We start from the raw sequence: 23,613 nt of genomic DNA, 5'->3' as shown, positions 1-23,613 counted from the left end.
GAAATTTTGTGATTGAAATTTCACTGACTCTGCCAACATTTCTGAAAATATCAGTGGGAATTTTTGATTGAAGTTTCACTGAGAGTTTGTCAAAAATTCTAAAAATATAGTGATATTTTGTGGTTGTAATATCACTGACATTTTAGCAAAAAAAATATAAATAAGATATAATAAAATTTATTTTTGTTTCTTGTACAATTTGATTGATTTTCAGCAGCATTTACATTCCCTGTTTCTGATAGCTGTAATTGTATTGTTTATTTTGGGAACAATAACTTCTTTCCACATCTTTCTGTATTATATTTCTTTATCAAATTTTGTTACTGTTGTTGTATTTTTTAAAACTGAAACTGGATTTAACTGCCCTCAAGCAAGTTTTCTTGTTTTCTGTTTTGAATCAGAATTTTGCTTTTCTCCTGACCTGAATCTGATTTTCCTCGATACGGACCCTTTTTTAATGTCGTCTCCGAAACTTTTTTTTTTAAATAATGCTCTATCCGATCCCATTCCGCAATGGGCTTTCTAATAAGTATTTGTTCCATTTATTATTTAAAGGATGACTGTTGTAAACAGCTTTCTGATTGGTCAAAATTTTGTACTTGTCCAATGAATCATTGCATAACGGAAACTGATGGGAATGCAAAACATGGCGATTCGAGCGGGATACGAGTTTGAATAACCATCTGAAAAATGTGCGGCAAAGAGAATAGCTTGAATCAAAGTCGATGGGAGCGTAACTGGTCAGTGTGTATGAAAACTGAACGCCAGGACTAGCATTTTGCTTTTTGTGCCATAAACAGCCCTACAGTAGCGGCCAACGTGTTAAATAGGACAAGGAATTGAACCTGGATGATTTCAAAGTTATATAACTCAAAACTGATTAACTTCCAGGATGAATTTAAGGAGAACAACGTATAGATCACTGGTGGGAATTCTTGCGAAATACCCATGTCTATCAAAGATGGTCATATCTTTGCGGAATTTTCTTGGCCCACACGTAGAATCATCGTTCAATATCGTGAGGCATTATTGTGTATATTATCAAAATATTCTAGGTGTGTTGGAATTCAGTGTAAAATAAGAGTATTTCTGTCATGATAAACGTTTGTCACGGCTGCTTATGGAAAAAGGACTACTTCAAGAGACCACAACAGCATCATAGTTTGTACATTAATCAAAAGTCAAGTTGCAGTACAAGTGACATGGCAGGCATTTAGCATTTCTTTTCATGTCTCAAATGGATACTTTTCTGTAATTTTGCTTTATTTTCACAGTTGAATTTTTCAATGCATATTAATATTTTATATATGTTTATGTGTTCACAGATGCCTGTGCATATATTCCAGGCTTGATATTTTGATTTTTAAAATCACTTAAATTATTTAGTGTCAAGCCAGATTCTTCACATCATGTTGTATATACTATAAATATTGTACATAACAGATAGAAGTCCTCAAGGTAGATTAGTTCTGTAATTAAGTTACCATCTCTAAATAAAGTCATTATTATTATTAATTTTATTATTATTATTAACTCCCATATCTCTTGCCTTGGATGTCATATAATTACAACATCTGTAAAAAAATCATGCAAACTTAATATCCACTTGGTTAATAAAGTCCTGTTTAAATCATATTCATTATTAATCTGAAACCTTCTGAAATGTCTGAAAAACTTCTGAAACTTCAGTAAAATACTATATAATGATCAAAATTGTAGTGAAATCTCACAAAAGTTTTAGTCAAATATTTGTGAAATCTCACCAGACTTTTCAGTGAAATGAAAAAGACTTAAGTGATGCCATCTAGGATTAGGCTTTGTATGTGAGAAAGAAAATGATGACAAGAAAAACCTAAATCTTATTTGATAATGTCTATCAAAATAAAATTTATATCCATTTTAATAATTATGGTGAATATTCATCATTGATTCCCAATAATGTCTAAGAATCATTAGGCAGTTTAATAGAAATCAGAAGCAGATTTGTTTATGGTTTAGACAGAAAGTGCTTAAAAAACCCGTCTGAAATCCGCCTTAAGTATGCCTGGAAATTTTTGTACAGGATGAACTATTACCAAATTCCATATGAACCATTTACAAATTCCATATGGTATATTTGCCAACTCCATATGGACTATTCACAAATTCCATATGGCATATTGCCAAATTCCATATGGATTATTCACAAATTCCATATGGATTATTGCCAAATTCCATATGGAATTTTAATTTTATTCCATATGGACAACCTACAGATCTCATGGACTAATTAGCATATTCCATGAGATTTTCCATACGGAGTACGTACGGAGTCCATAACATTTCCATAGGGATACACTGAAATCCATAAGAGTGCTTTAACTATAGAACAGAAATGTCCATATGGATATTTCTGTAAAAGTATGTATGGATTCCATATCCATTCCATGTGGAAAATTTCGTATGGGAGGACTTGACACACGATCTTAATTCATTTTTTTTGTAGGTTCTCTGTCTCATAAATGTAATTTCTGTTGATGCCATCTTTTGATGTTGTTGTTGTAGGGTTTAACGCCATTTTTCAGCACATGATAGGCTATACATGGCGGCCAGCATTATTGGTGGAGGAAGAACCCTGGAAAACCCCGGAAAGAAACACCGACCCACGAGAAGCTACTGCCAAGCTTTCTCACATACCCACATTAGCCAAATCCGAAACTAGAACCCATGCAGACAGAGGTGAGATGGCAGTGATCTATAACATAGAGCGCTTTAGACCACTCGGCCACTTGGGGCCCCTGCCATCTTTTGAAGCAATGCCTAAGTATCATCATTCAAAAGAAAGACATTAGCAGATTTAATTGAAAACAATTATCATTTATGAACATAATATCAGCATTATACATGACCAAATAATATTATCATTTATTAACATAATATCAGCATTATATATGTAATTTTTATTGGAGGGGGAGGATAAAACTAATTTTAATTATGCAATACACACCTGCTGCAACGTTTTACGTTTTCATGTTTAAAAAATCTTGTCCATTTCAATGTGAACACATCCTCACACAGCGTGAAGAATTATCAATAAGACTGGTCTACTCATTTATGATGCTTGCAGAACAGTTGTCTTTTGGATGGATGACAATTAAGCCAGGACATGGGAGTGGGGTGGGATGGGATGATGGCATTCAGCAATACCAACAGGTGCACATGGCATAATTAACATTATTTTTCTCAAAAAAAACAACACATTCAAATAGCAACAATAACCTAGCTGTTGCTGTAGTGCAGCTGAATTTGTCAGATGGGTGCGCTGATGTGTTAAACTGATCAAAAGCAGAGTATAAAATGGAATATACTCACCATAAGAGGAAGATATTCCCTTACTGAATAGTGATGTTCCTCTGGACCACATACTGTGATGTAACCATGGGTCCCAGCGATAAAATGCCTGGGCTCTGTTGTGCTAACACACAGAGGCAGGAAGGGACCATGGGGATAGCCAAATTGCAGCTCTCATGACACTCTCCAAGGAAGAATGGTTTATACAGGCCCATGTGGCGGGCACAGCTTTCACTTCACGTGCTTTTAGTTCCGTAAAAGAAAGTTTTTTATCAGTAAAGGACTGATATGCTCTTTTGACTGTGGTGACATTCCAAAATGAGATATTGTGTAGTTTAAATATCAAGGGAACCCTAAAGAGGAAGGAAAATATGTTTTATAGCTTTCCTTTTCCCCTTGTAGGTATTTAGATAGAAATGCAGTGCCCTGACTTAGCATAATATCCTATCTTTATACTGAAGGTAACTAAAATGATTTGACTAAAAATCTCAGCTGACAAAGGAGAGAAATGGCAACAGCCAGTGTCAACAGACAAGGCATGAATATCGCTGCATCTATTTGCAGATGCCAAAGCAAGTAAAAACACAGTCTTGACTGTGAGGTCCTGAAACAAAGTCTCACTTAATGGTTCATAGGGAGTTTTGGTTAGAGACCATAAGATGTTAGATTCTGTCTGGGCATAAGTGAGCAGGAGACAGGTCTCTGCAGTGCAAAATACTTAGCGGGATCAGCAAAGTGTAAATCTGACAAATTGCTCTGTCACGAGAGAATTTAAGTGTGTTGTAAATGGCAATGCTATAGATCTTGTTAGTTGATATTGAACATCTTTTGTTGTCAAAAAAGAACAAAAGGAAATTGGCACAGAATTAGTTCAGCGGGGCAGCTAGGATCAATGTGTTTCCCACTGCAGCAATCACGGAAGATTCTCAACTTGGCATCATAGATTTTTGATGTCAAAGTTTTCCTGGCCTGAATGATACAACTGACAACTCACCCAAATTCTTGTTCTGGCAGATAGATTGGGCAGGATGAGCCAAAAGTGAAGATGGAGAATCTATGGGTTGTTGTGGGGGAGGGAGCCTTTGTGAAGATGCCTCCTATGAGATAGACCTATCAAGAGATTTTGATGATTGGTGCCATGAGGTAACAACCAGAATGGTGGGAAGGCATACATGAACAGACAATTCTACTGGAAGCTAAATATATCAACTGCCCATGGATGCATGTCTAAGCCACAGTTTCTAGAATGCCCTGTAATGTGGCTGGGTTAAGAGTGGCCTCCTTCAACATACTAAATGATGTGGTCCAGAAGAGGTTAGCATGGGAAGCTATGATGACCAGAAGTTGAATGTTTTACTCAGTAGCTTAAATTGTTTTAGCGGGAAGGCATGCCTACTCTCCAACTGAAATACCCACTTGAGACGCACATGGAATGAACCCGGTAACTCGAGGCAGAAACCATAGGTCTCATGGTAGAGGGAGCAATGGATTACCCTCTACACTGCCAAGCAGTGTCTTGATCTGATGAAAAACTCTCTGATATCTCCACATTCATTGAGGAATGAGGAAGGTGGAGGAGATCTGGGTCTGGCTGAGTCCCAGAGATCTTTTAAAAATGTGCACCAGATGGTTTTAGGCACAGATCCATGTGTAAAAGTAACAGATCTCCTCCCCATTAAACTGAGAGGAGCTGGTGGGCCTGACAGGATGCATCATCATCTGTAATACTTGGTGCAGGAGATTGGCTGGGCATCACTATGTCCTTCGGTGGAAGTGACGTAGGAGCAGTCTGTACCATTTCCCATACTTGTTCATCATTGTGAGCAGGAATTCTATGTGCTCTAGAACTTTCAGGATGAAAACAAGACTGCTTGTCTTTCCTTGGTGATGCTATGCCACCTGCCTTTCTGGTGGAACAATGAGCTACATCATCACATCTATTCTGGGTCCAGGTTCACTAGTCCAAGGGGACATAAGAAACAACTTCCTTGACATCAAGTAGGCCCCTCATCCCATATGGATTCATTGGGATAATTAGAATGGTGGGCATAACAATCTGGTCCCCTTCCCAAGTCTGGACCTGCTGGACAGTCTCAAAAAACTTTACTGTGTATGACGGTACCTGCTTCTTTAACAGTGTGTGTTATATACAACCAACATGTTAAACAGAAGACAAGATAGATGCAATGTAATACAAAAAAAATGCTGAAAACAGTAAATGATTTAAAATATATAACAATTTTTCTCTCGTCCATTATGAACAAGAAAACTGTTAACGTGATGTCCTCAAAAAAGATGACTGCTCTGTGCATGGACATGTGAGGTACACACATGGACCATGTCTTACTGACAATTCTCCACTCTTTGGGAGGATGTATTCAGATTGAGCAGACCAGGTTTTTCAACCAAAAAATGTTTCAGCTATGCAGCAGTGACAGGTAAGTTATTGCTGGTATTTAAATTTAACTTTGTGGCTTCAGTTATGTATAGATTTTCTGTCTGCTACTAAAGAAATCCATTTGTTACAATACTTTACTTGGCTCAAACTATTCTGACCAATCGAACTTCAAATATTCTGACCAATCAAATGACTGGATTTGTAAAGTACAAGTATGATTTCAAAGTCTGGAGTCACATTTCTTATTCAAAATGCTGAGCAAAGGCCAGAAAAGAAATGATGTACAAGCCTAAGTTATCACTTAGGATGAATCACATTTGAAAAACTACAAATATTGATCCTTTATAGATATCATGTGAATATTGCACAAGAAAGGTAATTTGGCCTTTGTAATCTAACTAACAATACTTGTGCTTATTACTTTTTCCATAGAAAAAACTTAACTTACCATTAAAAATGCTAATTACCATATTCCATTTCCTGAATTAGTAAAAAGAAAAAAAATCTCTCCAAGTGTTCTTAACTTACTTTTTTCTGATTTGTTTCATTACATCGCTTTCCTCCCCAGCCTAAGAAAAAATAAGAAAAAGAATTAAGAATCTTCTACAATACAGAGATCTGAAACATTTATACACACTTTCAAAAGCATGTTCATCAACAATACATTTTATGCCCCTATTATGGAGATTAGCTGACTTTCATAATTAGGACCTGTTCCATTTCAACAGAAGTACTTTTGGGAGAACTTTTACAATTTTAATGATCAGATTTATAAACCTGCCAAAAGCATTGTAATCCTTCATGCATTCCTCAAATAAACAGAGTTCAAAATATCTGCCTGCCTGGAGGCCTGAAACTAGCATAGCAAACCAGTTAACTTTTTAAATGATTTTCTTATTTATTTACATACTGCTGGGAAGAAGTTCAACAGGTAGTAAAAATTAATTTTAAACACTGAATGTATAATGTTACAAGTATCCTATGCTACAGCATCTTATATTTTATGTTTATAGAATTCTCTCTCTCTCTCTCTCTAAATATATATATATATATATATATATATATATATATATATATATATATATATATATATATATACCCTACTCAAAGTACAAATTTTCATATGATATGATGATGCAGAAGTGATTTGCCATTTTCAAGCATGACCAATAATGGCTTCAAGACAAACTATTAGCAACATTTCTATCATCAATTCAGGAGACAAATATTCATTCACAGACATGGAACTAGGATGTCAGAATGATAAAAGTAGTATGTAGACAATCTCAATGAGTGCCCCATTACATGATGACATACATATAATTGATAACAAACTAAATACAAAAGGTTTAAACATAGGTCACTTAAATGTACAAGGTACAGTGGGAAAAAATAGACCATATTATGTTAATGTTGTCTTCCAAGGAAAATAATATACATGTTTTAGGACTCACTGAAACCAAATTAAATGCTAACCACAATGATAATCTATTTCACTGTCAAGGCTACAATAAACCATTACTCAGGGACAGAGAGACAGCAGGGGAGATCATGTTGTATACATTAGGGAAGATGTACATGCAAAAAGGAGACTTGACTTGGAGTCACATGAAATTGAGAGTGTATGGTGGAAATTTCTCAAAATAATGTAAAATCATTCCTAGTTGGTTTCATTTATAGGCCACCTTCCTCCAAAACAATTAGGAATGATAACTTTTTTAAACAAATGGAAAATGTTCTTGCAAAAGAGAAAGAAACATATATACTCAGCGATATAAATAAGAACCTACTCAATACTCAAATAAGGAACAACTGGATGGAATTTATTGAATCATTAGACCTAATCCAGCTGGTAAATGAACCTACAAGGGTAACAGAAAAATCAAGCACTCTTATTGATCACACTTATACCAACCTACCAGACAATGTGGCTTGTGTTAATGTACCAAATGTTGGTCTTAGTGACCACTATCCTACATAACCAAAGTCATAGGGATACAAAACCAAAAACAAGACAAAACTCATCAGAGGCAAACAAAATTCAAGTTCCTATCAAACTGCCTCAGAATATGTTCGTTCCTGAACTATGCAGATGGCAGGCAACATCTCATGTGAAGATATAGAGATAATTATCAAGGGTCGTAACTCTGTACAACAAGAGTACTGTGAAAGGCAAATAATACGCACACCCGATGCCTAACAGACCTCTGTATATGCACTAGTACTGCATGGTTGACTCAGTGATCTGGATTTTTGGTCAAAATATGCAACCTTGAACTGAACCTGTTGCGTAATCACCTTTATATTCCTTAGAAGACTTAGCATCAACTTGACCACTAACCTCCCTGAACCAGAATCTCTAGGCCATATTATTGCCCTCAGTGCAAGCCGGTGACAATGTTAGGTCAAGAACTTATTTTATAGCAAAAGTTATTTCTGCAAGACTCATTTTTCTTTCAGTCACTGTGACCATGACCTTTGCCCTTTTAACTCCAAATTAATAGGCTTCTTTTTATCCCAAGTGCATGCTATCTAAAAATGTTGGTCACTGTATGTGAAACAAAACTAAAGTTATTGTGCAGTAACCATTTTTCTTCCTTCAGTAAAAATGACATTGACCTTTTAACCCCAAAATCAACAGGCTTCTTCCTTACCCTATGCGCAAGCTATCAATAAAGTTTGCTCCAGGTATGTGATGCATCACTGATGTTATTGTACAATGTTTCTTTCTTTGTTCAATCATTGTGACCATGCCATTTAATGTATTTGACCCCCAAATCAACAGACCTCTTCATTACCCTGAGTGCATTAATTGTTCTCCCCTAGGCATTTTATTGTAGCAACCCCAATGTGCTACATTTCTGCATGACACTTTAGAAGTCGCTGACATGTAATGCACTGCAGCCAATATTCTTCAATGTTTTACAATATCCTTTAAAAAATAATCTTTTAAGGCAACATCTTAAGTTAATTAGTCAAGATAATTAGTCAAGGTAATTAGTCAAGATAATTAGTACAGATAATTACTCATTCACCTAGCAGTTATTTTTCATAAATACCTTTGTCTAACTGCTGTTTTGCAAACTTTTCTGCTGGTTTTGTCTTTGCACCAACATAGTCACATGATCAGCCAGCAATAATGGAGTCTATTTGCAGTCAGTGAGTATTATTTATATTTCAGTCATTTCCACTACCAGCTCAAAATGTCACACATATTACTTTTTTAAGCTGAGCAAATTCTTAGGGATCATTCTAAAAAATGGACACCATCAAAAAAATGTTGTATTAACCAGTAGCCAGCTAGCCCCATGTTAGCCATTTCAGAAAGATCGGAAATTGGTGATTCTGATAACACAACCATTATTTCACCAAAGAAAGATCAAAAGAAACAGAAGATAGGTGAGATAGTCGAGTGGATCGAGTACAGTTCCTAGGACACTATTTCAATCTATTATTTTTAGTTTTATCATAGTAGTAGTAGTAGTAGTAGTAGTAGTAGTTATTCAAAGATGTGATTGTTGTCATTCTTGTTATTTTCCAGAATATGTGACAAAGAAACTTTTGTGAATAAAAACTGCATCTTGGCCATGAGTTGCACTTATATTTACATAGCCTAGTCTCAGCAAGAGAAAAATAATGTGATCAATAAACCTCAACGTAGTTGGCACTTCCCTATGCATTTCTCTTTTAAGTGGGTTCTTCCCTATGCATTTCTCATTTAAGTGGGTTCTTCCCTATGCATTTCTCTTTTAAGTGGGTTCTTCCCTATGCATTTCTCTTTTAAGTGGGTTCTTCCCTAAGCATTTCTCTTTTAAGTGGGTTCTTCCCTATGCATTTCTCTTTTAAGTGGGTTCTTCCCTATGTATTTCTCTTTTAAGTGGGTTCTTCCCTATGTATTTCTCTTTTAAGTGGGTACTTCCCTATGCATTTCTCTTTTTGTATATCCAGATAAGATACGGAGCACATTTTTATCTTCCAGTTTTTACCTGTTTTTAAAACATGTAAATAAAAAGTGTTAAATTATTCCTTAATTTATATCTGACATATTTCTCTAACAATAATCAACTATTTTGCAATTGGAATGTACTTCATCATAAATTAAGAGGTGATACTTCTAATTGTTATGTTACTGCAATTATATGCATTATACTTCTGTCAGAATTGCAGATCAAAGCAAACAAACCTCAAAAAGTGAGCCATTTCTACAATCTTTCATAGGGGGCCCCGAGTGGCCGAGTGGTCTAAAGCGCTCACCATTACGGATCACTGCCATCTCACCTCTGTCTGCGTGGGTTCAAGTCTCAGATTCGGCCAATGTGGGTATGTGAGAAAGCTTGACAGTAGCTTCTCGAGGGTCGGTGGTTCTTTCCGGGGATTTCCCGGTTTCTTCCTCCACCATTAATACTGGCCGCCATGTATAGCCTATCGTGTGCTGAAAAATCGCGTTAAACCCTACAACAACAACAACAACAACAACAATCTTCATAGCTGAGGCATGAACTTAAATTCACAAGAAGTCTTTGACATTTTGAATAAATATCACTTGGATATTTGCATCATTTATTAATATTCAAGGATTAATGAGCTTTTACATTAAATCATGTTTTAACTTAGAAATAAAGAATGCTATGAATATACATGTTTCTTTTATCTTCTATTTTGTAAGATAACAAGCATTTTGAAAAATATGTACGACACTGCCATAAACTTACCATGATGCTATCAACAATTTCTGGGAAGATCACTAAATGGGCTTAAAAGGTCTATGTAATTTACTAATTTCATTTTTTCTAAACGGAAAACAATTACACTGTCAGACATAGACAAATACAGAACTAAAATCAGCCAAACCTGCTAATGTGAAAACTTTAATATTTCTATCTTCAAACAGATAGAAAAGACAGACAGACAGACCGATCAATGGATGGATGGATGTGGGTGGGTGGGTAGGTAGACAGACAGACGGATGGATGGATGTGGGTGGGTAGGTAAGTAGGTAGGTATATATATATATATATATATATATATATATATATATATATATAGATAGATAGATATAGATAGAAAGATAGAATAACATGACTGATAGATACACAGAGCTGTACCTTGCTGGCATTGAAATATTGGAGGACTTTGAGACTCAAAGTCTTCACAAAGCAAGCTGGCTATCTGATGGTTACCAGACACATTGAAGTACTGCTGACCATAATACTTTACGTGACAACCTAGAAAATATATTTGTACAGATTAAAATATACCATTTACCTATACACACAGTACCTAGCTGTTTGCCATCAATAATAATGCATATAAAACATATCATGACCACCAACCTTTCTCATGCACCGAAATATTGTACAACAAGAAACATGACTGGAACTTTCAGTTATGCATGAGTATGAATGCAGACAAGACATATAGTTGTTCAACTAAAATGCAACTCTCTTTGTAAGCAACCAGGGTAAAAATTCTTTGGTTCAACTATCTGATGACATTTCTTTTGTTGACTCAATAGATTTGACTAAATGTGAAAATTCTGTGCCAATATTTCTCATAAAATCATATCTAGCTGCTGAATATGCCTGACAGGTAAAATACATGTATATAAATTACCTCAGGTAACAGACTTAAATAAAAATTACTTCATGTAATATATATGTATATAAATTACCTCAGGTAACAGACATGTGTATAAATTACCTCATATAGTAGACTTGTATATAGATTACCTCATGTAATAGACACGTATATAAATTACCTCAGGTAAAATACATGTATATAAATTACCTCAGGTAACAGACATAAATATAAATTACCTCAGGTAAGATACATGTGTGTAAATTACCTCATATAATAGACCTGTATATAAATTACCTCATGTAACAGACATGTATATAAATTACCTCAGGTAAAAGACATGTATATAAATTACCTCAACACTCACAAGTATTCACATTGTCAGAAGAAAGAAAAGAAAAGCAATGAATGCCTCAAATCACATTTGCTTTCTTGAAATTCTTCTAACTAAAACATCTGCACTATTACCAATAATCATCATCATCATCATCACTGCAATAACAACATCAACAAAGTTACCAGAGTAAATCAGTGCATGCACATTTCATCACAGCCACTTTCAGAAGATAAGCAAAACAGAAAATAAAATAAAAGTTTAAGGTAAAACTTGGAAGGATGAGGAAATTCTAATCATATTAAGTATTTCTTTGAAATCTGACAAAGACTGAAATAACAATTCAGTATTTAAGTCAGGTGAAAGGATCTGCCAATGTGTGCCCATTCATTTATTTGGAGAATAGAAACAATTCCCTAAGTTATACACTACCTCATCCAATAAATATCAAGATATTTCAAGTGTACAGCAAAGTTCTTTCTAATGTACCCTTCTTTATCACTGTGCACTGCACTGTGCACTTTAGTGCACTATATTGTCCACTTTACAGCAGTACACTGTCAACTTTAGTGCACTACACTGTCTATATTGCAGTAAGTGGACAATGTAGCGCAGTAAGTGGACAATGTAGCACAGTAAGTGGACAATGTAGCACAGTAAGTGGACAATGTAGCACAGTAAAGTTGACAGTGTACTACATTGTTCACTTTAGTGCAGTACACTGTCCACTTTAGTGTACTAGCTAGTTTATTTTAGTGCACTACTTTGTTCATTGTGTTTAGTACATTATCTTGTTCACTTTACTGCAAGGTTTCATTAGGAAAAATATGAACATAGAATATTCAAGCAATAGTCTGGGAGGTCTGGCAAAATATTCTTTGCAATGTGAATCATTTAATGTGAAAAATGTTCTCACAATTCATCCATGTATGCACTGATTCAAAATGCATAGTTACTATGAGTTGCATATTCAGTGTTCCCCTCTTGCAATGCCAACCCTTTTATAAGGTCAACTTGCCTGACACCAAGATAATAAATACAGATGTATAAACCATTCTGACCCCCTCATGAGTGGCTACAAGACCACCTTATACTGCAAAAAGGATGGTCTTATAAATGTGGACCATTGTACTTACACCAAATGCATGTAATCTGAAAGCTGCTTGTAGGCACAAACAAAAAAATTGCAAATAAATCCGTGATTTTACCTCACACTATTTAATATCACACATGATTTTTCTCTTTGTAACTTTATTATTACATACAATAATGCCATATTGAAACTGATGATTTATGACAATAAAAATGGAACTAATTAAATTATATGTGATCTTCAACTGACAATAAATATTTTAAGTGAAATACCTTAATTAACTTAATTAACTATGGCACTAGCTGCTTATTTTCTGAATCCCTCATTTGTAATAGTTCAACTGTCAAAAAATTTGAATGTATGTAGCTTAAGACAATTAGAGTTATCCTCTTTACACAGTTCTTAACTGCAGGCATAAAAGTATAGTGCTTTATGCTGCCCAGATACATAAGTATACATACTGGGTACATTAGTATACTGCATAAGTGCATTATTAAGCTGCCAGTGTATATTGGTATACTGCTTGGGTACATTATTATACTACATGGGTACATTGTATGCTGCCTCGGTACATTAGTATACTGCATGGCTACATTATTATGCTGCCATTGTTCATTAGTATACTGCCAGTGTATATTGGTATACTGCATGGGTACATTATTATGCTGCCATTGTACATTATTAAACTGCCAGTGTATATTGGTATACTGCTTGGGTACATTATTTTATTATATGCTCATTTTTTCCCCCGTTAACTTTACATTGTCGGAATTGTTCAGTATTCCCCGATACTGAATGCATGCGACAATACACATATAGCATTCACGTGAATAAAGGAACTACTTTCTATTTGTAAACAAGCAAACACGCAGACACCAGCACTTTTGATTTGTAAACAAATCATATACACTCGCGTAAGAGGCTCTTTACGTTGTGGTTATTTAAATTTGTTTCTGAATGAACTAAAACATGTTTCGTAGACTGTACACACACAAAAAACCCTGCTGTTTTGGCACATTCTGCGTTGATACAATGTTACGGATTTAGGTTAGCTACATTATATAAAAGACGGATGATCATGTCCTTACAAATAACATACAACTGACAAGGAATATACTGTATTCTTTATCTGGTGATAAGAATGGCAAAATAAAATATACTTACAGTTTTACATCCTGAATTTCCTCAAAATGTTTTTTCTTAATTCTGCAAATCAGAATTACACGAGCCACGTCATAGGTTTTCAATCTCGATTACACATTTCAAAAGTGTGCTGTAATTTCTATAAGTGCAACTGCATCCTCCTTACTGCACTCAAAATGAAATACACATTAAATTCCATAGCGTTCTTTTGAAAATTGCAATTGAAAGACTTCATATTTTCCCACGTTATGATTTCAAACATTCAATGACAGAAACAGAAACACATTTGCAGACGTAAATATGCTTCTCCCGCGCCACTTCAATCCGATGAATTTCATGTAAAATTTGCACAGACGAATCCAGTCCAAAATCACAAACTTTCATCGAATCGAAACAAAATACCAAAAATACATTCACTCCAGATCAAATGGAAAAGTTGCTGCAATGCGCATTCATTCACAATATGACTGCAAATTTCAATTTTAACTAAACACGCCATTTTCTTTCGAAAGTTATGTTGACCGCGTGACTAAGTTCAAATTTATCTGGGCGGAGCTATGTGCGCATTAATAATGATGTCATTTTGTAATGTCAAATCTGCGCTTGTGTATTTAATTTGGAATACGGTATTCATTCATTTACGTTGTTTCTTGTAGTGTATTTTGTTTATATAATTTAACCTTAGGTTGAATAAAAAAATGAGCATATAATAAAAAGGTTACTGCATTTGTATGGGAAGATAGGAACTCGTTTTGTCGGAAGGATATACTGCACTCACAAGTTCGTGCAGTATTCATTCCGAAAACTCGTTCCTATTTTCCCATACAAATGCAGTAACCTATAAATACTACATGGGTACATTGTATGCTGCCTCGGTACATTAGTATACTTCATGGCTACATTATTATGCTGCCATTGTTCATTAGTATACTGCCAGTGTATATTGGTATACTGCATGGGTACTTTAACATACTGCCAGTGCACATTATAATGTCAGTGAACATTGATATACTGCCTGTGTGCATTCTTATACTGCCAGCATACATTAGTATACTGCCTGGGTGTATTATTATATTGCTACTGTACATTAGTATACTGCCAGTGTACATCATTAAACTGCCAGTGTACATTAGTATACTGCCTGGGTGTATTATTATATTGCTACTGTGCATTAGTATACTGCCATTGTACATCAGTAAACTGCCAGTGTACATTAGTATACTGCCTGGGTGCATTCTTATACTGCCAGTGTACATTAGTATACCACCTGGGTGTATTATTATATTACTAGTGTACAGCTGTATACTGCCAGTATACATTAGTATACTGCCAGTATACATTAGTATACTGCCAGTGTACATTAGTGTACTAACTGGGTGTATTTTTATATTGCTAGTGCACACTTGTATACTACCTGGGTACATTAGTATGCTGCCAGTGTAAATTTGTATACTGCCAATGTACATTAGTATACTGCCAGCAGTATACATGAGTATACTGTCTGGTGCATTACAATATTGCCAGTGTACAGTAGTATACTGCCTGGGTGTATTAATATATTGACAGTGTACACTTGTATACTGCCTGGGTACATTAGTATACTACCTATTTACATTGGTACACAGCCTGGATGTATTACTATATTGCTAGAGCACACTTGTATACTACCTGGGTACATTAGTATGCTGCTAGTGTACATTAGTGTACTGTCTGGATATTTTTGTATACTGCCAGTGTATATTAGTAAACTGCCTGAGTGCATAAGTATTCTGCCAGTGTACATGTTTACACTGCCAATGTACATTATAATGTCAGTGTACATTAGTATACCGCCTGCTGCATTCTTATATTGCCAGTGTACATTAGTATACTGCCTGGGTGTATTAATTTATTGCTTTTGTACACAAGTATACTGCATTGGTTCATTAGTAAAGTGCCAGTGCACATTAAATGGAAGTGTACATTTGTATACTGCCTGGGTGTTTTATTACAATGCTAGTGTACATATTTATGCTGCCTAGGTACATTAGTATACTGCCTGAGTGCATTAGTACACTGCCAGTGTACATTAGTATACTTCCTGAGTGCATTAGTACACTGCCAGTGTACATTAGTATACTGCCTGAGTGCATTAGTACACTGCCAGTGTACATTAGTATACTTCCTGAGTGCATTAGAATACTGCCAGTGTACATTAGTATACTGCCTGGATACATTAGTATACTATCAAGGTACTTTGTAGTGTTGAACCATTAATTACTGTTGATATGTCCATCTCAAGGTGATGATAATATTTCCAAGTTACATGGCAATCCATCAAAAACTGCCGGATTAGTTGTTCAAAACTAGACTGTGGCATACGCCACATTAAGTTACAAGACAAAAGCGCAACGATTCTAATAAAATTTTGTGGAAGTCAAATTATTTGTCAAAATGCGCATCTTCAGGTGATGACCATAACATTTAAAATTTGTTATGGCAATCCATCAAAGACTGCAGTACTAATAATTCCAATGAGTTTCATGAACACCAAGATTACTATACAACCTCACCTCTATAGAGTCAAGTGTATAATAAAACCAAGTACATGTAACTCTGTTGTCTTCTTCCATGTAAGAGACCCGTACAGAAATTTCTTATGGATTCCATATGGAATACTTATGGAATCCGTATGGAATAGATATGGACTGAAAAACTTATGGAATCAGACAATTTATTCCATATCAATTCCATAAGTACTTCACAGCAAGTGAAAATTCCATATGGAATAAAGTTGCAACTTTAATCCATAAGCACTTTTTTCCATATGGAAAGCAGGCTCATGTATTATAGCATCATGGAAAATACTCTTTGAAGAATTAATAACCTAAACTATCTGATTAAAATAGAAATATTGGTGGGAGTTTGTGTACCTGTATATGTCAGTGTAGCTGATGTGGAAGGATGAATACACTGGACAACAAATTTTTACAAAAGTCATGTTACTGAAATAAAATTAGTCAATTCTTATCAATTTTTATGTGCTGAACACGAATATGACAGTCAAATTGCAAAATTGGCTCTAGTTTTTTTGTAATCTGCAAGAAATTAATGTTTACATAACGAAATGCATTCCAATAGTAAAAGGTCAACTGTAATAGCCTACCTATAAAAAATCAAGTCATTGACTACATCTTAGATTTCTTCGCCTGTCTCTTGTACAGCTGTTCGGGAGCATCTCTGAGGAGTGTCCAGCAGTAGTCAGCCAGCATTGTAGTGGACCATTTTCCCTGGTATCTTTGTTCCATTGTTGCGATATCTTGATGAAAACGTTCGCCGTGTTCATCACTAATAATACCACAGTTGCTAGGAAAGAAATCCAAATGGGAATGAAGGAAGTGAATCTTTAGAGACATATTGCAGCCAAGTTTCTTATACTTCATCAACATGTCTTCTACTAGTTCCTTATAGTTTTCTGCCCTAACATTTCCGAGGAAGTTTGTAGAAACTAGGCGAAAAGCATTCCATGCTTGTTTCGCGTCACCTTCCAGCAAGTTGTTGAACCGGTCATCTTTGAAAAGCTCTCGAATCTGAGGACCCACAAAAACTCCCTCTTTAATCTTTGCTTCGCTGAGTCGAGGGAATTTTTCATGCAGGTATCAGAATGCTGGCAAAGTCCGGTCAATGGCTTTCACGAAGTTCTTCATCAAACCTAGTTTGATGTGAAGGGGTGGTAGCAAGATTTTCTGAGCCTCAACCAGAGCTGGGTGTTGGATATTCTTCTCTCCAATGGCTACATTCTGCCTGTGAGTCCATTCCTTCCTCATGTAGTGCATTTCCCTTGCTCGGCTATCCCACTCGCATAAGAAACACATGTATTTTGTATATCCTTGCTGCAGTCCCATTAAAAGGGCAACTACCTTCAAATCACCACAGAGGTGCCAGCTGTACTTGTTATACTCAATGGAATTCAGTAGCTGCCTTAAGTTATCGTATGTCTCTTTCATGTGGACAGCATACGCTACTGGAATAGATGGAAGAATGTTTCCATTGTGCAAAAGCACAGCCTTGAGACTCAGTTTCGAAGAGTCCACAAATAGTCTCCATTCTTGTGGGTCATGAGTGATTTTTAAAGCATTCATGAGGCCCTCAATATCGGAACAGAATATCAGATTACTTTCCTTTCTGAAGAAAGGCTCCAATTGCTGGTGGCGCTTTCGATATGCAGTAATTGTGACATCTTCTTCTAGAAGATTCCATTGTTGGAGTCTTGATCCTAGCAATTCTGCCTTGTTCTTTGATAAGTCCAAATCACGAATCAGGTCATTTAGTTCTTCCTGTGTTATTCTGTGTGGGGTTGATGATGCACCACAGTGAAAATCTGGATCACTGCATGCTGATGGACCAGGAGAAGAACAGGTCGACTCACCTTTGTCTTCGTCAGATGAATCAAGAGAATATTCTGCTGGAGGTTCTGGAATAGGAAGTCCCTCACCATGTGGAACTGGTCTCAATGCAGACGGAATGTTTGGGTAGACTATTCTCGACTTCTTTCGCTTCGTTATTCCGCCGGAAAGAGGAGGAACCAAGCAGAAGTAAGTGTCATTTAGGTGGTTGCTTGGCTCTCTCCACACCATTGGGACTGCAAACGGCATTGATGACCTTTTGCAATTCAACCACTGTGAAAGCTGTGTTGTACATGTAGCACAGCATATATGCGGAGCCCAAGGCTTGTCTTGGTCACCAACCTTGCATCCGAAGTAAAGATGATATGCCTTCTTCACTTGAGAATTGATACTTTTCTTCTGGTTGGCAAATGTCACTTCCCCACAAATATAGCAAAAATTGTCCGCGGTATTAACACACTTTCGAGGCATTACTGTTCTTTATTGTACGTAAATGGATAAAATAATAAGTTTTATGTAACAGTAGCTTGAACTGTCTCGCACAACGTCTAAAATATTTTAAATCCTGAACCTATCTGATTGGGCTTTATATAGTACACTGCTTACGTCAGCTTCAGCAGCCGCCTGGCATTAGTATAATAGGCCTACACATGTATAGTACACTGCTGACGTCAACTTACTTCAGCAGCCGCATGGCATTAGTATTGCATTGCATCAGAAAATGATGCAATCAACTGTGGATGATGTGAGCATGATGGTATTATGCAATGTTACATCATTATTCCGGATGTTGCTGCAGTCCTACTGGAGAAATTTACACAGTGAAACATAGAAAATGAGGTATATGAATATCTTCAAAACGAGAGCCAATACAAATTTTTCACGGTTATATTCGTGTTCGGCACACCAAAATACTACAGATTAGGGCCTTTTCAAGTCAGTAATGATTTCACTGTTGACCAGTGATATATACTCATAAATTTTAAGAAACACATGTATGTCAGTTTTCTTTAATTTATTTCCACAGATGTTTAAAAACAAAGACATGACCAAAATAGTAGGGAAAATGTAAACATGATTAGAAATTTAGTATTAAAATACAAGCATAGATGAATCTTTGGTGCAAGGTGGATTTTGGGCTTGATCTAATGTTTATTCTGAAAAGTAATTTTTTTGGCTTCCTATTAAAATATGCTCTATGAAAATCATACCCTAGTGAAAATGTGACTTAAATTTCAGCAAAATCAATGAACATTTCTTGACATTCACTCAAATGTCCATTTTCACTAAAATCATGGTATTTTAGGAGATTTTACCAAAACTTAAGAAAATATCAGTGAAATTTTGTGATTGAAATTTCACTGATTCTGCCAACATTTCTGAAAATATTAGTGGGAATTTTTTATTGAAATTTCACTGAGAGTTTGTCAAAAATTAAAAAAATATAGTGATATTTTGTGATTGCAATATCACTGAAATTTTAGTTTAAAAAATATAAATAAGATATAATAAAATTTATTTTTGTTTCTTGTACAATTTGATTGATTTTCAGCAGCATTTATATTCCGTTTCTGATAGCTGTAATTGTATTGTTTATTTTGGGAACAATAACTTTTTTCCACATCTTTCTGTATTATATTTCTTTATCAAATTTTGTTATTGTTGTTGTTGTATTTTTTTTCAACTTAAACTGGATTTAACTGCCCTCAAACAAGTTTTCTTGTTTTCTGTTTTGAATCAGAATTTCACTTTTCTCCTGGCCTGAATCTGATTTTCCTCGATATGGACCCTTTTTGTAATATCGTCTCCAAAACTTTTTTTAAATAATGCTCTATCCGGTCTCATTCCGCAACTGGCTTTCTAATAAGTATTTGTTTCGTTTATTATTTAAAGGATGATCATTGTAAAGAGCTTTCTGATTGGTCAAAATTTTGTACTTGTCCAATGAGTCGTTGCGTAACGGAAACTGACGGTAATGCTAAACATGGTAATTCGAGCGGGATACGAGTTTGAATAACCATTTGAAAAATGTGCGGCAAAGAGAATAGCTTGAATCAAAGTCGATGGGAGTGTAATTGGTCGGTGTGTATGAAAACTGAACGCCAGGATTAGCATTTCGCTTTTTGTGCCATAACAGCTCTACAGTAGAGGCTAACGTGCTAAATAGGACAAGGAATTGAACCAGGATGATTTCGAAGTTATATAACTCAAAACTGATGAACTTCCAGGATGAATTTAAGGAGGACAAAGTATAGATCACTGGTGGGAATTCTTGCGAAATACCCATGTCTATCAAAAATGGTCATATCTTTGCGGAATTTTCTTGGCCCACACGTAGAATCATCGTTCAATATCGTGAGGCATTATTGTGTGTATTATCTAAATATTCTAGGTGTGTTGGAATTCAATGTAAAATAAGAGTACTTCTATCATGATAAACGTTTGTCATGCTGCTTATTGAACAAGGACTAATTCAAGAGACCACAACAGCATCATAGTTTGTACATTAATCAAAAATCAAGTTGTAGTACAAGTGACATGGCAGGCTTTTAGCATTTCTTTTCATGTCTCAAATGGATGCTTTTCTGTAATTTTGCATTATTTTCACAGTTGAATTTTTCAATGCAGATTAATATTTTATATATGTTTTAGTGTTCACAGATGCCTGTGCATATATTCATGGCTGGATATTTTGATTTTTAAAATCACTTAATTATTTAGTGTCAAGCCAGATTCTTCACATCATGTTGTATATACTATAAATATTGTACACAACAGACAGACCTCAAGGTAGATTAGTTCTGCAATTAAGTTACCTTCTCTAAATAAAGTCATTATTATTATTAATTTTATTTTTATTATTAACTCCCATATCTCTTGCCTTGGATGTCACATAATTACAACATCTGTAAAAAAAATCATGCAAACTTAATATCACCTTGGTTAATAAAGGCCTGTTTAAGTCATATTCATTATTAATCTGAAACCTTCTGAAATGTATGAAAAACTTCTGAAACTTCAGTAAAATACTATACAATGATCAAAATTGTAGTAAAATCTCACAAACGTTTTAGTCAAATATTTGTGAAATCTCACCAGACTTTTCAGTGAAATGAAAAAGACTTAAGTGATGCAATCATGGATTAGGCTTTGTATGCGAGAAAGAAAATGAGGACATGAAAAACCTAAATCTTATTTGATAATGTCTGTCAAAATAAAATTTATGTCCATTTTAAAAATTATGGTGAAATATTCATCATTGATTCCCAATAATGTCTAAGAATCATTAGGCAGTTTAATAGAAATCTGAAGCAGACTTTTTTATGGTTTAGACAGAAAGTACTTAAAAAAACCTGTCTGAAATCCGCCTTAAGTACGCCTGGAAATTTTTGTACGAGATGAACTATTACCAAATTCCATATGAACTATTTACAAATTCCATATGGTATATTTGCCAACTCCATATGGACTATTCACAAATTCCATATGGAGTATTGCCAAATTCCATATGGATTATTCACAAATTCCATATGGATTATTGCCAAATTCCATATGGAATTTTAATTTTATTCCATATGGACAACCTACAGATCTCATGGACTAATTAGCATTTTCCATGAGATTTTCCATACAGAGTACGTACGGAGTCCATAACATTTCCATATGGATACACTGAAATCCATAAGAGTGCTTTAACTATAGAATAGAAATGTCCATATGGATATTTCTGTAAAAGTACGTATGGATTCCATATCCATTCCATGTGGAAAATTTTGTACGGGGAGAGTGGATGAGACAGAGTGTTCCAGATCTGTTTTGAGATTTTCTCTGTCATTCCACACTGGAGTCAATAAACTGAGCCAGGATAACAATATACTAATATCCAAGTCTCTACAAGTTCCAAGTTATACTAAGGGTGGGAACATTAGAGCTAAGATCCAAAGATTAGTATTTTCAGCAGAGTCATAGTCTGGTACCTGGGACAAGTTCTTTGGTATTTTTCACTGAATTTAATGAAATATAACATTTATAGTGTATTCTGCTTCCAGTTTTCTATTTATTTAAAGGGATTTTATACACAAATGGGAAGAAAAAAAACCCAACTAATTTGAAGCTTTTATCTTCTACTATCAACAAGTTTCATACCAATCAAACATTTCTTAGTGCTGATTTGATTGGTTGGTCACATGAGTTAAAATTAGCACTAAAAAGTAGTTTTAACAACTGTTACTGTAGTTACATGATGTCATTTTGACCAATGAAATTACATGATACATGTAAATATTAACATAAATTGCAATAAAGTATACAACAACACTCTTTCTGTCAACACACAGAATAATATATTAGGGTTAATTCTCCTTTTCATTTTTCAAGGAAAATATGGTCATGTAAAGCCTACTTACATTTTATACCGGAGTCACATGATTTGTTAAGTAGCTTCTCTGCCACATCATAGTTGTCAACATTGCTATTGTTATTACATTCCTTCAGATCAAGCTCTGAAGTTTGACAGAATAAAAATACATGAATTAAATACTTGTTAATGACAAAACAAAATTGTTAATGAGGAATAAATAAAATCCATTATGACTCTTGGTCAAAACAAATTGTAGTCCATTTATTTTATTTGATTAATGGTTAATAGAACATAATGTGGAGTTGGTAGTTAAACTAAGAGTACTTTTGACTGGTGAATAAACATTTTGAGTACTTTTGCCCAGTGAATAAACTTTTTGAGTACTTTTGCCCAGTGAATAAACATTTTGAGTACTTTTATCTGGTGAGTAATAATATTTGGAGTACTTTTACTTAGTAAATAAATATTTAGATCAATTCTGCCTAGTGAATAAACACTGAGAATAATTTTACCTGGTGGATAAACATTTAGAGTACTGTTACCTGCTGAATAAACATCAAGAGTAATTCTACTTGGTGAATAAAAATTTAGAGTAATTTTGCCTGGTGAAAAAATGTTTAGAGCAATTTTGCGTGATGAATGAACATTTAGAGTAATTTTGCCTGGTGAACAAACATTTAGAGTAATTTTACCTGGTGAATAAACATAAATTATTTTTGCCTGGTGAATAAACATTTAAAAAATTTTTACCTAAGGAATAAACATTTAGAATAATTTTGCCCTGTAAATAAACATTTCGATTAATTTTGCCTTGCAAAAAAACGTTTAGAGTAATTTTTTCTGGTGAATAATTTTTGCACAAGGTGGTACCTGGTATTTTCAGCAAAATATGGCCAAGTTGAAATAAAAATTTTAACATTTTGCAACTGTTTGGTCCAGGATCATGTGAAGATGTGTGAGTATGAGGGGGAGAAAATATACTAAGAGTTATCA

The 23,613-nt window shown here is 34.9% G+C and overlaps 1 protein-coding gene across 6 annotated transcripts in view; it reads right to left on the bottom strand.

Moving 5' to 3' along the window:
- The window catches only part of LOC149806924 (uncharacterized), a 174,502-nt gene that overhangs the window by 26,724 nt on the left and 124,165 nt on the right, over positions 1-23,613 (bottom strand). For all 6 annotated transcript variants that reach the window (XM_089959761.1, XM_089959754.1, XM_089959737.1 and 3 more), the window contains 3 exons: positions 22,667-22,762; positions 10,834-10,953; positions 6,257-6,297 (listed from right to left, as the gene is read on the bottom strand). In XM_089959761.1, coding sequence (XP_089815887.1) covers positions 6,257-6,297; positions 10,834-10,953; positions 22,667-22,762 — 257 coding nt within the window. The remainder of the gene's footprint in view (positions 1-6,256; positions 6,298-10,833; positions 10,954-22,666; positions 22,763-23,613) is intronic.

Source organism: Sinohyriopsis cumingii, chromosome 1 (assembly GCF_028554795.1).
Source record: "Sinohyriopsis cumingii isolate HCF-2022 chromosome 1, ASM2855479v2, whole genome shotgun sequence".
Taxonomy (NCBI): domain Eukaryota; kingdom Metazoa; phylum Mollusca; class Bivalvia; order Unionida; family Unionidae; genus Sinohyriopsis; species Sinohyriopsis cumingii.
This window is presented reverse-complemented; position numbering and strand designations above follow the sequence as displayed.